This window comes from Salvelinus alpinus, chromosome 37 (assembly GCF_045679555.1).
Source record: "Salvelinus alpinus chromosome 37, SLU_Salpinus.1, whole genome shotgun sequence".
Classification (NCBI taxonomy): domain Eukaryota; kingdom Metazoa; phylum Chordata; class Actinopteri; order Salmoniformes; family Salmonidae; genus Salvelinus; species Salvelinus alpinus.
The window spans coordinates 5,470,248-5,487,024 of record NC_092122.1 but is presented as its reverse complement, the minus strand read 5'-3'; the positions used below and the strand labels follow the sequence as shown (position 1 = coordinate 5,487,024).

The window sequence follows — 16,777 nt, the reverse complement described above, 5'->3', positions numbered from 1 at the left end:
GAAGTAACTCGGGAGAAAATGCCCTACATTCACATCGGATAATGAGGCATTACATTATTGTAATCGCTCAAGCAAACTTTAATTCTTACACCTTATATTTATTTATTCAAATAGTTGGGGAAGTGGTGTGTAGTATATTCTGTGTGTGTTTACAATCCATATCCCTGACAGAGAGATTGACAAGAGTTAGGAGAATAAATTGCTTGATGTAGCCTATTGCTTGTCCATTTCTCAAGATGCCTGATCTGACATGAATGAGTCAGAGGTAGATAGACTGTACTGGGCACTCAATTTATTTTATTTTCCCTCCATCTTCTTCCCCTATCCCCCCTATCCCATCCCCCAGTAGCCCGGCGCCTTACAGGCCCACCTTCCTCTATCAGTGGTCTGTGTAGCCGTCCGCCCCGGGCCTTCAGCGCAGCAACCCACAGGAGGGTCAATGGAGGTCATCCAACTGACAGACCAATCTGAAACATGCGTGTACTTCCCGTGACCCAATCCGTCACTCAAAAACACACCGCCGCCACCTTATCTCACCCTACCGTAACCTGTCTCATGCCCCAACAAGCTCAATGACAGGACACAGGATCTTATCAGGGCTGCTAAGCCCGCCGGGAACAAGGGGGGCCGACCCCAACGCACAGGTAGGTAAACCAGCCTCAGTCTTCTGGGTGGAGGTGGTTAAGGTCCGATGGGGATGGGGTAGGGTAGAAGCAGAACAGGGCCTAAGAGGATGCATGTTAGCCAAAGTGTTGGTATGCTATCTGTTCTTAGACAACCTGAAGTTGTTTATTAACATTTCTGAATTGCTTATGAATGTGAAGTAATGTCAAGTCATTCAGAAATATAACCTTCCTGGAGAAGCAGAAGAGTTGTGCAGCTGACAACAGGTTGTAGTGCAGACCTTATTTGACAGTAGAACGTCAGCAGAAGAAAGGCTGAATCCACCAATGTCAACTCCCACTAGTCACCTATGTCAACAACCTGTCTCACCAGTCAACCCTGCAGGAAAGACTGTCAATACAATACAATACACACCCACATTTACCATAGACAGAGTTAGTGACAGTGATGGTCGAACTGTCTGTTACAGCAACACAATAAATAAGCACCGTTAATGTTGACAACAGAGGTTTAATATGCTGTCAAATGGATGACGGATTTAATGTTGCATTATGTCTTCTAGCTGGATGAGGGAGAATTATCCACTGCGTGCGTCAGAGATGCCTCCTCTCCGTTTTCAATGTACGTGTGGGAACTGGAATCATTGTGTAGCGGGCTGCAGTGTGTCACGCTCCACCTTCTCTGTTATCATCTTTAACAACTGTAAGTGACATGTTTACAGGTCCTCTCATTTGGAATCATTGCCTTATCTATTTTCTCCTTCTGTATGTGATCAGCCATGAGAAGCTTCTCCCTTGTGGCTGAGGAGAGTAATGCATGTCAGAGATCAGTAACAGCTTGGCTAGAGAGCGAGCAAGCGAGAGAGAATTAATGAACACACATAGACAGATTGGTCAGTGTTACCTCCGTGGAGAGGAAAACGTTCTCATCCAAACCCCTCCCATCATTATCATATTTCCCAGCATGCTCTACTGCAGGTATCATTTTGGGGGATTGTTTTTAATATCTGTGTTTTTGCATGTACATTGATAACCCTGACAGTCATTCTGAATGCGGAGTGTGGTTGACAAAAAAGTCCAACTGTTGGCTGGATTCCAATAGAAATTACACATCTGTAATCCACAAGATTCCTAACATCCCTGTGTATGGGCAAATGTTTAAAAAAACTGAGCGGCATTATTGCGTGACTCCATGGGTGTAAACGAAATACACTTCCTAGTGTTACAAAGTACTATGTGAGGCGTTATTGCATAACACTAAAAGTGTAACAGCATCAGCACTAGGCACAGTGTTAATTTAACACTAAAGGTTTTATTGCACAGACACTGGAACATTACATTGAATGTAACCGGTTGTTGCTATTCACTGAATATCATGTTTGTTGACTCGCACACCAGTGAATGGCATTGCCTGTTATTACATAGGCCTCTAGGTGGCCTTTATGCTGTATGTTTCCCTTCTCGCTTTTTAGAAACATTTCTAATGGATGCTGGGTAAAAGTAATCCTAAAAAGCATAGAGCAAAAGAGCACCTTTAATTGTCAGCGTGGTAGAATTGGCTTTTTAAAGCTTAAGTCATTGGTGTGTGGTGAGTTTACCCATGCATGTGTTGGCAAGATTTTCAAATCAAATCAAATTGTATTTGTCACATGCGCTGAATACAACAGGTGTAGACCTTACAGTGAAATGCTTACTTACAAGCCCTTAAACAACAACGCAGTTTTAAGAAAAATACCAATAAAAAAAGTAAGCGATAAGAATAACAAATAATTAAAGAGCAGCAGTAAATAACAATAGTGTGGCTATATACAGGGGGTACTGGTAAAGAGTCAATGTGCGGGGGCACCGGTGTCAAGGTAATTGAGGTAATATGTACATGTATTTATTAAAGTGACTATGCATAGATAATAAAAGAGTAGCAGCAGCATAGAATGGGGGGGGGGCAATGCAAATAGTCTGGGTAGCCATTTGATGAGCTGTTTAGGGGTCTTATAGCTTGGGGGTAGAAGCTGTTTAGAAGCCTTTTGGACCTAGAATTGGTGCTCTGGTACCGCTTGCAGTGCGGTAGCAGAGAGAACAGTATATGACTAGGGTGGCCGGAGTCTTTGACAACTTTTAGGGCCTTCCTCTGACACCGCCTGGTATAGAGGTCCTGGATGGCAGGAAGCTTGGCCCCGGTGATGTACTGGGCCGTACGCACTACCCTCTGTAGTGCCTTGCGGTCGGAAGCCGGGCAGTTGCCATACCAGGCAGTGATGCAACCCGTCCGGATGCTCTCAATGGCGCAGCTGTAAAACTTTTTGAGGATCTGAGGACCCATGCCAAATCCTTTCAGTCTCCTCTTCACGGCTGTTTTGGTGTGCTTGGACCATGTTAGTTTGTTGGTGATGTGGACGCCAAGGAACTTGAAGCTCTCAACTAGCTCCACTACAGCCCCGTCGATGAGAAAGGGGGCATGCTCGTTCCTCCTTTTCCTGCAGTCCAAAATCATCTCTTTTGTCTTGATCATGTTGAGGGAGAGGTTGTTGTTGTTTTACCACACGGTCAGGTCTCTGACTTCCTTTCATCATTGTCGATGATCAGGCCTACCACTGTTGTGTCATCAGCAAACTTAATGATGGTGTTGGAGTCCTGCCTGGCCTTGCAGCCATGACTGAACAGGGAGTACAGGAGGGGACTGAGCACGCACCCCTGAGGGGCCCCCGTGTTGAGGATCAGCAAGGCAGATGTGTTGTTACCTACCTTTACCACCTGGGGCGGCCCGTCAGGAAGTCCAGGATCCAGTTGCAGAGGGGTTTGTTTAGCCCCAGGGTCGTTAGCTTAGTGATGAGCTTTGAGGGCACACTGGTGTTGAACGCTGAGCTGTAGTAAATGAATATCATTCTCACATAGGTGTTTCTTTTGTCCAGGTGTGAAAGGGCAGTGTGGAGTGCAATAGAGATTGCATCATCTGTGGATCTGTGAGGGTGAAATGCAAATTGGAGTGGGTCTAGGGTTTCTAGGATAATGGTGTTGATGTGAGCCATGACCAGTCTTTCAAAGCATTTCATACCTACAGACGTGAGCGCTACGGGTCGGTAGTCATTTAGGCAGGTTACCTTAGTGTTCTTGGGCACAGGAACTATGGTGGTCTGCTTGAAACATGTTGGTATTACAGACTCAGACAGGGAGAGGTTGAAAATGTCAGTGAAGACACTTGCCAGTTGGTCAGCGCATGCTCAGAGTACACGTCCTGGTAATCCGTCTGGCCCTACGGCCTTGTGAATGTTGACCTGTTTAAAGGTCTTACTCACATCGGCTGCAGAGAGCGTGATCACACAGTCGTCCAGAACAGCTGATGCTCTCATGCGTGTTTCAGTGTTACTTGCATCGATGCAAGCATAGAAGTTATTTAGCTTGTCTGGTAGACTCGTGTCACTGGGCAGCTCTCGCCTGTGCTTCCCTTTGTAGTCTGTAATAGTTTGGAGGCCCTGCCACATCCAAAGAGCGTCGAAGCCGGTGTAGTACGATTCGATCTTAGTCCTGTATTGACGCTTTGCCTGTTTGATGGTTTGTCTGAGGGCATAGCGGGATTTCTTATAAACTCAAGTCCCGCTCCTTGAAAGTGGCAGCTCTACCCTTTAGCTCATTGCAAATGTTGCCTGTAATCCATGGCTTCTGGTTGGGGCATGTACGTACGTACGTACAGTCACTGTGGGGACGATGTCATCGATGCACTTATTGATAAAGCCCGTGACTGATGTGCTGTACTCCTCAATGCCATCGGAAGAATCCCGGAACATATTCCAGTCTGTGCTAGCAAAACAGTCCTGTAGTAGTAGCATCTACTTCATCTGACCACTTTTTTATTGACCGAGTCACTGGTGCTTCCTGCATTAATTTTTACTTGTAAGCAGGAATCAGGACGATAGAATTATGGTCAGATTTGCCAAATGGGGGGCGAGGGAGAGCTTTGTACGTGTCTCTGTGTGTGGAGTAAAGGTGGTCTAGAATTTTTTCCCTCTGGTTGCACATTTAACATGCTGATAGAAATGAGGTAAAACTGAAGTTTCTCTGCATTAAAGTCCCCGGCCACTAGGAGCTCTCTCGATGAGCATTTTCCTGTTTGATTATGGCGGTATACAGCTCATTGAGTGCGGTTTTAGTGCCAGCATCGGTCTGTGGTGGTATGTAGACAGCTGCGGAAAATACAGATGAAAACTCTCTTGGTAGATAGTGTGGTCTACAGCTTATGATGAGATACCCTACCTCAGGCGAGCAAAGCCTCGAGACTTCCTTAGATATTGTGCACCAGCTGTCGTTTCCGAATATATGCATAGGCCCCCGCCCCGTGTCTTACCAGAGGCTGCTGTTCTATCCTGCCGATGGAGTGTATATCCCGCCAGCTGTATGTTCTTAATGTCGTCCTTCAGCCACGACTTGGTGAAACGTAAGATATTACAGTTTTTAATGTCCCGTTGGTAGGATATACACGTGCTTTCAGTTCGTCCCATTTATTTTCCAGCGATTGAACGTTAGCTAGCAGGATGGAAGGCAAAGGCAGATAAGCCACTCGCCGCCTGATCCTCACAAGATACCCTCATCTTTTTCTGCTAAATCTCAGTTTCCTTCTCCGCCGAATGACGGGGATCTGGGCCTGGTCGGGTGTCTGTAGTATATCCCTCCCCTCCAACTCTTTGAAGAACAACTCTTCATCTCATCTGATGTGAGTAATCACAGTTCTGATGTCCAGAAGCTCTTTTCGGTCATAAGAGATGGTAACAGCAACATTATGTACAAAGCAAGTTACGAACAACGCGAAAAAACAAACAAAAGAGCATGATTGGTTAAGAGTCGATAAGACGGCAGCCATCCACTCTGGCGTCTTCACATTAGTTATTATTGTTAAATGCAAATAGCCTCTCATTATCCCCACATTGGATGAATTATAGCTTGCATCCTCCCACGTTGAAAGAAAGAATTATATACTGCCCTATATATTCATTCAACTGAATTGAGGCCATGAGAAGAATGGGAAACAGTTTCCCTTTTTCTACATATCCTCCTATTCGGAGGGAGTGGAGACTAGAGAGGATCCGCCACAGTGCACAGATGCTTTTCAAAGGCCTTATGCCAAATATGCCCCCTGTGTGGTGATTGGTACAGCGATTTGGTAAATATTTGATAGCGTGGCCTCATGTCTTTGAATCGCTGGGTCCTTTAGGAGTTGTTTTTAGGTCAGTCTGAGAGACCGTCACTGTTGATACAGGGCAGTACAGGACGTGATAGGCGGAGAGTATGTTTGAAATTGCCCCAGTTCAGAAAGAAATACTTCAACTCTGTACAAAGTTTTAAAAAGATAGCAGCGAGCCATCGCCTCTCGGTTATTGTCCTGCAGAGCAGTAACTCTCTATCCACATTCAAGAGCTTTCATCCGTGTTAAACAATATGCTCCCCTCTGTGACTGAACAGAAGCGCTGAAGAGTGAGGGGAGAGAAAACACTAAAGGCAAAATAAAGGTTATTTACTTCAAGATATTGATTGAGTACAATATAGTATTATGATGGGGTGTAGACTGAGAATTACTTTGGCTGTTCAGTGAACTTGAAGATGATGAAGAAGGACCTGTATCGACTACTTATGATTAATAGCGTGTACTTGTTATGATAAACAGGATTCTTGACATGGGAACTTCGGTCTTCTGTCTTTCTCGCCCTGTTTCAAATATGACACTGCAAAGTAATGGCAACTTGAGACTAGTGACATAACTATTTATGTACCATGGTGTCAAGTAGAACGATAACTGATTTGGGCCTAATGCATGAATCTCTCAACATCCTCCTGTACCACAGTTTAAATTGTTGTGTCCTCTGAGACCTTCTGTAACAGCAACAGTATCCATTGTATCATTTCTTGTCTGTTGATGATAATAGTGAAATACTTGATTCGGTATAAGTGGGTCCATTGTCCACAGGCCTAGTCCATTGTCCACAGGCCTAGTCCATTGTCCACAGGCCTGGACTGGATACATAAGACAGAGGAGTGACGTCACCAGGCTTTATTAGGAATGTGGGCATTGGGGAGCAGTTGATACTATCTGTGAAGGCTCGTTGGGGACCCAGTTAATGGAAAACTGTTATGTAAATCCAATCTAATTCAAATTAGAACCACACTACTCATGTCTAAGGTATGCAGAGGGAGGGTGGAGTGGAGTGGGGGGGTTGTTAAATTATATTATTACTGTGGGTAATTTGCATAAACCGATCGGCTGTAGGGCAATATTTGCTTTCACCCTGGTATCAACTACCATTATTAAACCAAATAGGAAAAATTTGTCTTATTTTGCTTAGTTTTCAGATTTGATGAATGAAATGTTTCGGATGGCACCGATCTCTTCTTTCAAAATAAGTCATTATTTCATTCCACTCCTTTATTTGGTTGGTCATACTTCAGCAGATATAGGTCAGAGTTCATAGTTTCTCAATATACATTGTTATGATCAGATCCTTTATGCAGCATGCATCCCTATTGAACACGGCATGCATGGTGTAGGCCCGCCAAACTCAACTCTGGGCCTCGAAGCAAGTGCCACTGCGTTTTTCATTGTTCCCCTCTAATCAGGGACTGACTTAGACCTGAGACACCAGGTGGGTGCAATTCATTTTCAGGTAGAACAGAAAACCAGCAGATTCCGGACCTCGTAGGGTAATAGTTGAATACCCATGATGTAGGCTATACATTGTCATCTTCCTCTTGAACACATGTCAAACTCATTCTACAGTGGGCCGAGTGTCTGCGGATTTTCTCTCCACCATTGTACTTGATTGATGATGGTTGCTAATTAGTAAGGAACTCCCCTCACCTCAGTCAAGGCTGCTGAGGGGAGAACGGTTCATAATAATGGCTGGAACAGAGCGGATGGAATGGCATCAAACACGTATTTGATAACGTTCCACTGATTCCACTCCAGCCATTACCACGAGCCCATCCTCCTCAAATAAGGTGTCACCAACCTCCTGTGCCTCACCTGGCTGTCTAGGTCTTAATTAAAAGGAAAAAACAAAAACCTGCAGACACTCAGCCTTCCGTGAAATGAGTTTGACACCCCTGCTCTAGAAATTATGCATGAACCTCAGTGTGCATCAGTTCATTCATATTATCCTCAAGGTTAATGGTGTGTTCAAGACAACTGGGAACTCGAAGAAAAAAAATACGAGGTCAAAATATGACATCAGTGATCTTCAGGTCGTAAAGTTTCCAACTTTGAATTCCAAATTGGAGGACCGTTCAAAATTATATTTTTCCCACTCGCAGCTCGTTTTTTCCAGAGTTCCCAGTTGTCTTGAATGCACTGAAGACAGATATTTCCGAGTTCACAGTTGTTTCGAAAACGACATAAGTAGAGAGCTATCCCGTCATAATGACAGGCATTCTCTCAATCGACAAAAGCAGCAGGGAGATCATTGTGATGGTAACACACATACAGAGCATGAAATCATTCCAATCTGTAGTGTTAAGGCCTCCACTGTGGCACCTAATACACCTGACGGGTATCGACACATCAAATCTCTCTGATTCCACAATTAATTAATGAATAATTAAAAGTCAAACATGCCTGCCTGCCTTCCTGCCTGCTTCAAGTTTAAGGCCATAAGACCCAAGTGTTTGCTATCTGTTTATGATGGATTAACCTCTAAAATTAGATGTGTGACAAAGGGCATGTGGCAGACCATAGAATACTAATACTGGAGCACATTTAGGTATTTAGGCCCTCTTCAAAAGTAGTGTACTATGTAGGGAATCGGGTGATATTTGGAACGCTGACTCAGTCTCATGGAAAACAGCACCATGAGACATATCGAGTTTCTGTGCATCACTGCACCACAGTGACATCAACCCCTGCTATTTTAGAGCATGGAACAGTGGGCATTGTGTGTGTGGATTGTGGAATCCTACCTGCGCAATGCTCAATGTGTGTGTGGGTTTTGTGCTTGTTTATGTGCATATCTGCATACCTGTGTGCGTGTGTTGGTGTATAATCACACCACACGTGTCTGTGTCATATGCCAAGAAATGACCTGTCCACGCGCCCTCTGATTTTGTCACGTGCGCCGGACGCCGCCAACTTGACTCAGGTCTCTAAACAGAGAGATACAGTAGTTACCTAGAGAGTGCCATCCTTCCTACCACCAGGCCCAAGACTACACTACACTAAAGTAAGTGGCTCAGTTGGCCATTACATTACCCAGAGTAATATCCACCTGTAATTAGGCCTGCGCTACTGAGCTCAATGTGTTCTCATGTAAAAACCAGAGCCTCTGGCTGCATGGCTCCACTGAATCATAGTGTCAGACAGCCCCATAAAATGCTCAGTTAAACAATTATGTGCTTTTATAGCTGCCGCACCTGACCGTGAGAACATCATAAGGCTTTGTTGTATTTGGAACTGGTTTCGGGAATATTAAACACACTGTAAAAAATAATTTCAATTTTACCAATTGACAAAAACGAGATGTTCTTTCCGCTTTGGTAAAACCTAATAAATAACATAAATACAGACTAATATATACTGTATATACAACACATTTTTTTTCCATGTATTGTTTTTGTCTTTGGAATTACTTCTTTTTTCATTTGGGACACAAGCAATGTAATCAATTTCCTGTTAATCAAAATATTAAGTTGGTTCTGTCACAAAATAATGAATTCAAAATGATTTCCTCACAGAAGAATTCCACATTAACTGGTTACAATACAGTCCATGTCATAAATTAAGAGCTTCAGTATCACAGTAATTAGATCTATTAGACACAAATCAGTTTTAAAAACTCAGTGTTAGCAATGAACATATGATCATCAGCACAAGAAAAGAATTGAAAAAAACAGAACAGACCAAATGACCTGGAATGACATTAACTCTCACGGGTGTCCAAAAAGAACAAACCGAAAGCCACACCCTAAAACAGGCCACGCCTCCATCTGTTCTGATAGGCTTCTGCAACTACATTCCACCCACCACTACGCAATGTGAATGCATACAATATTTAAAAGCTTTCATTACATTTACAGTCATTACAGTTGTATTTCTCCAGTACATAATACAATGAAAACGCTAGTAAATACTACAGTAATGTAGTATTGTGCAATCCGCATAAAAACATTGTTCCAGATATGTTTTTTAATTTAAATTGAACTAGGCAAATCAGTTAAGAACAAATTCTTATTTACAATGACAGCCTAGGAACAGTGAGTTATCTGCCTTGTTCAGAATTACAGATTTTTACCTTGTCAGCTTGTGGTTTTGATCCAGCAACCTTTCGGTTACTGGCCCACCGCTCTAACCACTAGGCTACCTGCCGTCCATTATACATTACTATGAGCCGCCCTCATAAACTCTTTTACAGTACATGTCAAAGTAAAGTGCCATTCTTCCCCTTTATGTCTATATCAGCGCAGTGAGTCAAGGGTTGAGGACAGGGTAGGGAGGGTCCACACACACACACACAAACAAACACATGATGATCAAAATGTGGCCAATGTGTGTTAGGGAGGCGTAACAGAGGGGCCTATTTTAGAGAGCCATTCACACGAGGCAGCAGAAGCCATAAATCAATCATTCAAAATCATAAACCGCTTTTTCCTGCACGACATCACTGCTACACTTTCACTCTCTGATTGGCTTCTCTTTTAAAGGTAAGTTGTCCGATCGTCTCAGCTCAGTCTATGAAAACAAAGAATATTCTGAGAAATATGTGAGATCAATTAAAGCAGATAGTTCTTTTGAATGTTTCAAGTATTTTGAAATTTTTGGTTAAGACCATTGTCTAGAGCAATCTGCCATGTAAAATATAGTTTGGGTTGACATGGTTCAAAAGGGAAATATGTTCGCTTTTCAGGGAAGATTTCCTAGAAGTTAATGATACAAATAGATTATTAAGTAGTTGCCAGCAGTTGGTTGTGTGTCCAGTTTGTGTTTACCTCATTGGGGTTACTGTGTTAATGCTTAAGCGGTCACACCTCATCTCTTTGCCCATATTTACAACAAGGAATTCTCATAATAAAATTGTATTTTATTGGTGTTAGACTTGCTTGGTCGTAAATTGGGGCATTGCTTTTGAGTCCCCTCCCATCGTTACTCAGTGGCGTGAGCTGGCAACCTGAGACGTGTGTGTGCGTGTGTGTGTGTGTGTGTGTGTGTGTGTGTGTGTGTGTGTGTGTGTGTGTGTGTGTGTGTGTGTGTGTGTGTGTGTGTGTGTGTGTGTGTGTGTGTGTGTGTGTGTGTGTGTGTGTGTGTGTGTGTGTGTGTCTACTTTATTGTGATGTGTGAGGAGCCCAGAGGGTTTGTCTTAACACGCGGGGCTAATAAGGCTTCTCTACCAGTAGAACAGCATGTCACCGGAAAGGTCACAAGTTTGATCTTTCCTTGTAATGTCACGATGGTGACATTAAAGCAGGCAGCCTTTTTACTCAATGGACCTCAGCTATTTGGTGGCCTGGTGCAGCAGATACTGCAGCAATGCCCTTGGTCTGTCAAAATCTCACCTTGCACAGTAGCTCACGCTAGCACCAAAGGTGATAATGGCTCAAGGGTATAGCACCACACACTTGAGGGGAGAGGAGAAATGCAGAGACAATGTACGGAGAAATAAAAAAGGATCTTGAGTGTTCAACCCTTTTTCTCCTTCATCATTCTCTATCATCAGACAATTCCATCCAAGGACCCTATTAACCTTGACAGTGAACCCCTGTTCTCTGGGTAATAAGAGAGCCACGGTCAGCCTCTTTTATCCAAGTCAGGACATGAGGACCTTGTGGGGGACCTTGATTATCACCCAGTAGCTCATAATAATCACACGTCTAATACATGTGTGATGGTAAACTATTACATTATTTTCATATGTGATAATTGTTCCTAGTATGAATCATTGACTCTTACATCTCTGAAACGTTCCATATGATTTGAATGTTCTGCCAATAAACACAGCTATGTTGGCTCCCCAGCAGTACTCAGAACAGCCATGTCTGAGGGGTGAGTCTATAACTGTCACACTCTGTGCCTTTCAATCAATCACACAACTATGTTGGCTCTCCAGCAGTACTCATAAACCAGAACAGCCATGTCTGAAGGGTGAGTCTATAACTGTCACACTCTGTGCCTTTCAATCAATCACACAACTATGGCAATGTTGTCAATATGGGACAGAAAATAACGCCTTCTTTCGATTTGTTTGTTTGTTTGTTTGTTTGATTTGCAATATGTTGAAACAGACCGGTAAGTCAGTTTTGGACATATTTTCCCCCCTCATACCTTTTGTTGTGCCTAATATCTTAAAATTGCCCTTTTGTTCATTACTTTGCTTTGTTGTGCACAGTTAAACCTTTGTAACAGTCCTTTTGATACTGTATACATACAGTTGAAGTCGGAAGTTTACATACACTTAGGTTGGAGTCATTAAAACTCGTTTTTCAACCACTACACACATTTCTTGTTAACAAACTATAGTTTTGGCAAGTCGGTTAGGACATCTACTTTGTGCATGACACAAGTAATTTTTCCAACAATAGTTTACAGACAGACTATTTAACTTATAATTCACTGTATCACAATTCCAGTGGGTTAGAAGGTAACATACACTAAGTTGACTGTGCCTTTAAACAGCTTGGAAAATTCCAGAAAATGATGTCATGGCTTTAGAAGCTTCTGATATTGACAGCATTTGAGTCAATTGGAGGTGTACCTGTGGATGTATTTCAAGGCCTACCTTCAAACTCAGTGCCTCTTTGCTTGACATCATGGGAAAATCAAAAGCAATTGACCCAAGTTAAACAATTTAAAGGCAATGCTACCAAATGCTAATTGAGTGTATGTAAACTTCTAACCCACTGGGAATGTGATGAAATAAATAAAAGCTGCAATAAATCATTCTCACTACTATTATTCTGACATTTCACATTCTTAAAATAAAGTGGTGATCCTAACTGACCTAAGACAGGGCATTTTTACTAGGATTAAATGTCAGGAATTGTGAAAAACTGAGTTTAAATGTATTTGGCTAAGGTGTATGTAAACTTCCGACTTCAACTGTATGCTGTGTAGGCAGTTAGCATGTCATGCGTATGAATAGCCACACTGACATCTTGGCAACAGCTTGTGCGACTTAACATGTTAGACATTATAATCTATCAGCAATTACTGAGCAATTGTCGTGTCACAAGGCCATTTGTCTCAGGCTAACTGATAATCATCCAAATGATCCCAAGACCACTGGAGCAACACAGAAGGACTCATTTTGGTATCAATACCAAGCCACATACACAGTAGAAATGAGCCACTTGCTCTCTAAGACTGTGCTTCGATGAATCCTTGGTGATTTGGTGGCAGAGCATTACATTATATTACATTAGGAACCACAGCTCATCCTAATCAACAGAGACAGGCTGTTGTATGCTCTGTAGCGCCGCTATAATAGAGACCACATATGACTATAGGCTAACATCATCAGTGACTGTAATGAATGAGCCTACCTACATATGAAGATGTGCTAACATCATTAGTGACTGTAATGAGCCTATTATATACCTGTTATGTCTCATCTCTCTCTTCTAGAAAAAGACAAAGTACTCAGCAACCCGCAGGTTACTGCTGAAGGTAGGTCGGTCTGGTGGGAGTGAAAAATAAACTTTATTCATAGTACTGATAGCACATGTATGTTTAGCAGGCTGCATATGACTAGTACACGTGTTCAGATGTAGGATCTTAATTTGACCTACAGCATATTGTCACAGCAAATAATCTGGATCCGGCCCAAAATGTTCACATTTTGACGGTGAGGAAATATAACACATTTTCAGTGCGTCACTCCGGACCTCATTGAAGACTGAATGTGGGCCCCGTGGCAAAATTAGTTTGACCCCCCTGCTTTAGTCGATAATGTTGCTTGATAGGTGGTTAGGCTATTACCTTGACAAAGTAGGCTGGATGAAAAGTGCAATATTGTTAATATAACTGTGTGCTAGTGAGGGTTTTCAGTGAATTTATGTCAATCACAAAATTCTCAGCACCAAAGAATGATCAAATTAAGATCCTACATCTGTACACACACAACAACAACATACAAGTGCCTTGAAAATCATGTTCACCAAAACTGAAATAAGTAAAAGTAAAAAAAACACTTGAAAACACAACATTTTGCACATCAGTTGAACTATGAATTGTATTGTCTTATTATTAAGTTGTTCAGCCATTTTTCCCTATAGCAAAAATTGCTGAAGAAAGCTGGGGTCTTGCTGGTCCAGGAGCAAAGCAACAAGGTGACGGAGCGGGAAAGCACCTTGAATGAGAGAGTACCACCGCTGAAACTCTCCGGCCTATCTGTGCAAGAGCTTCAGGTACACTAACATAACTCTAAGGCCCAAGGTTCAAGTACCTATATAGTGTTTCCTAAGGACTCGAAGCGAGGCGACCATCTCTGTCGGCGCTATCCTGCACTTCTATTGTCCAGAGTGTATATGGCTCTGGTATATGGCTCTGGTCAGAGATGGGCAGTATTTAAATTTGTCATTTGTATTTCACTGGCCTGAACTACAATCCAATGTGTTTTGTAACAAGATACAGTACTTTTGAGACCTGCTTTTTAATTTATTTTTATTTTGTACTTTTTTTGGTAAAAATATCATTGTTTTTATAGCGGTTCAAAATTTTTGGGCCTCCTTTCACCCTTCATTGGTATCAGAAGTCTGATGGCACTATGGTGTGTTAAAAGTGTCTGGTAAATTATCAATATGTAAATGTACAACAATTAACACTTGCAAAGCATGCAGGGAATTATTCTAATGACCTCCTCCCCCGAAACAAGGCCAAAACTAATAACCAGTGTGCTTTGCAATTGTTTCTTTTTACATTTTGCTCATTTAGCAGACACTCTTCTCCAGAGTAATTTACAGTCAGTGCATTCAACTAAGGTAGATAAACAACCACATATCACAATCATAGTAAATAAATCAAATAAAAATGTTACCATTACTGAGAATGTTGTTGTAGTGGAGGCATGTAGTTGCAAAGGTATTAGAAAATACCTAAAATAGCTGTGTTTTGATTACGCCCCTTGAAAAAGTTTTTGCTATTTTATTTTGATACGTTGGTCTTTAGAGTATTTTTTAATTGTAACAAGATAGTATCTTTTCCTGTTTTTGGCTCTGGTCAAAAGTAGTAGGGAATAAGATGCTATTTGGTGTGCAGATAGTAACCATCCAAGCTTACATTGTCTGGACTTATTCCCTGGTGCGCTGTTGGTAAAGAACACCATCTCCCTTTTTGTTTAGACGTGTCAAAATAAAAATAAATTGTAGCACCCTTCTACCTGTCTCATTGATGAGTGAGTGGAATTTTAAAGTGGTGGCTTTTGTAGTTTTTTTTGATGCATCCTCCCACAGTACTTTTTCAACAGTCTTTGGTGGCTTATAGATGACTGAGTCTTTTTTTCTTCACAGGAGCTCTGTAAGGAACTGCACAGGAAATGTGACACAGTGGATGAGGCACGATACGATATCGAAGCAAAAGTGCTCAAGAATGAGAAAGAGGTTTGTTTTTTTGTAATGTAAATTAAATAAGTGTACGCTGTCAGTCTTAGGACAGTTACCTGAAGTTACCTGAGATCTATGAAAGTGCCTCCAAGTGTATTTCGTTGAAGATAACTATTTTTATACTGACTTGGTGATTTCAATATTCTAGAAGTTCCAAAAGTGCCACAAAATACTTTCTTTCTCAAATGAAAGCCTTTTCATGTTCATTGAAATGCCAAGAGCCTAAATGGCAACATGCTTAGCTTATAAGGGTACAGGAGAGTGAACCTTTTTGCTGTATGAACATCTCAGCTCGTGGACCTGAATGCAAAGATCAACGAGCTGAAGGGGGGGAAGCGACCTAACCTCAAGAGGGTCAAGAAGTCTGCCGACGCTAAGCTGGGGGCTCTGACTGAAGCCAAACTCAGCTCCAAGGCAGACTTCAAGTCCAACCTGAAGACAGTCAAGAAGGACAAGAAGGAAGAGGAGGTAAGACTGGGAAGTTTAGAAATAAACATACAATGGCTTCTGGTAATGTCATAGTTTACGGCGCTGTTTCAGCTGGCACGGTATTTTCTTTGTACGAACTACACAAACAGGTGGTAACAATGTGTACTTAGTCCAAATAATTCAACACATTTGGGTAAAGGTTTGATTCAAGTGATACTGATCAAGATACAGAGATCCTTGGTCTTGTTTGCTGTGTCTGAGTCGTGTTCGATCATCCAAACTGTACGTGACCATGGTAACCAGGCCGTCATTGTAAATAAGATGTTTTTTTAAATTGACCTGCCTGGTAAAATAAAGGTTACATTTGAAGGACTGTCCATTCTCTTCACAGAAAGCGGACCCGGGTGACTGGCGGAAGAATGTGGAGTCCATGTCTGGAATGGAGGGCAGGAAGAAGCTTTTCAATAGCTGAAACAGTTCAAATACACTGGCTCTGTAGAGATCTGTGGCTGCAATACCTGATTGTTTACTAAATCATATTTGTGATTTTCCTAAAAATATATTTTTGCAGTGAGATTGTGTTTTGGAGGAAAGTATGAAGTGTGAGGTATTTTACACTGAAGACTGTGGGAACTATAAAGACTGTGGGAAGTAATCAATAGTTTTATTAAAAACTACTTAGTGTGGGCTACTTGATTTCATGTTTGATTTAGATTCCTATAAAGAGAAAATAGTCGAATGTGGAACAACCTAATATACTCATCATATCAGTTCATTTTGTAAATATTCAATTCCAGTTTGTTATTAAAACACCAATTATTCTGTTTGGGTTAATCTGCCAATATTTATGATTAAAAAATATATGATGAAGTTGGTTCTCTTTCATGTTGTTTACTTTTGCCATAATGCAATATGAAAATCTTAAACACATACAGTGTAGATGCTGTTAATTACATGGATAAGCCACTCAATGTGTAGTGTTGGATTTTCAAGAGCAGTTCTCCTTTCAGACTGTGGGTGACACTATAGACAAGCTAATGTACTGTTTAACCGAGGTTGCCATTTTCACCTCTGTCACTTCAGTTCAATCCTATCACCACTAGGGTGTATTATAGCATTACCCTTACATTTAAAAGTGGACCTGTGGGTGGTTTGTGCTTACA

General features: G+C 41.8%; 1 protein-coding gene across 1 annotated transcript; it reads left to right on the top strand.

Moving 5' to 3' along the window:
• Nucleotides 1-572: 572 nt before the first annotated feature.
• On the top strand, nucleotides 573-16,484 carry LOC139565691 (troponin I, slow skeletal muscle-like). The gene is made up of 7 exons (XM_071386188.1): nucleotides 573-644; nucleotides 1,276-1,326; nucleotides 13,210-13,251; nucleotides 13,860-13,991; nucleotides 15,093-15,182; nucleotides 15,477-15,653; nucleotides 16,006-16,484. The coding sequence occupies exons 1-7, from the start codon at nucleotides 573-575 to the stop codon at nucleotides 16,084-16,086; spliced, it is 645 nt and encodes a 214-aa protein (XP_071242289.1). The 3' UTR covers nucleotides 16,087-16,484.
• Nucleotides 16,485-16,777: the final 293 nt, after the last annotated feature.

Coding starts and splice junctions, on each gene's coding strand:
- LOC139565691 (XM_071386188.1), top strand. CDS start 573: ATGACAGGACACAGGATCTTATCAGGGCTGCTAAGCCCGCCGGGAACA. Junction 645..1,275: donor GGGCCGACCCCAACGCACAG/GTAGGTAAACCA, acceptor ATCATTGTGTAG/CGGGCTGCAGTGTGTCACGC. Junction 13,252..13,859: donor CCCGCAGGTTACTGCTGAAG/GTAGGTCGGTCT, acceptor TTTTCCCTATAG/CAAAAATTGCTGAAGAAAGC.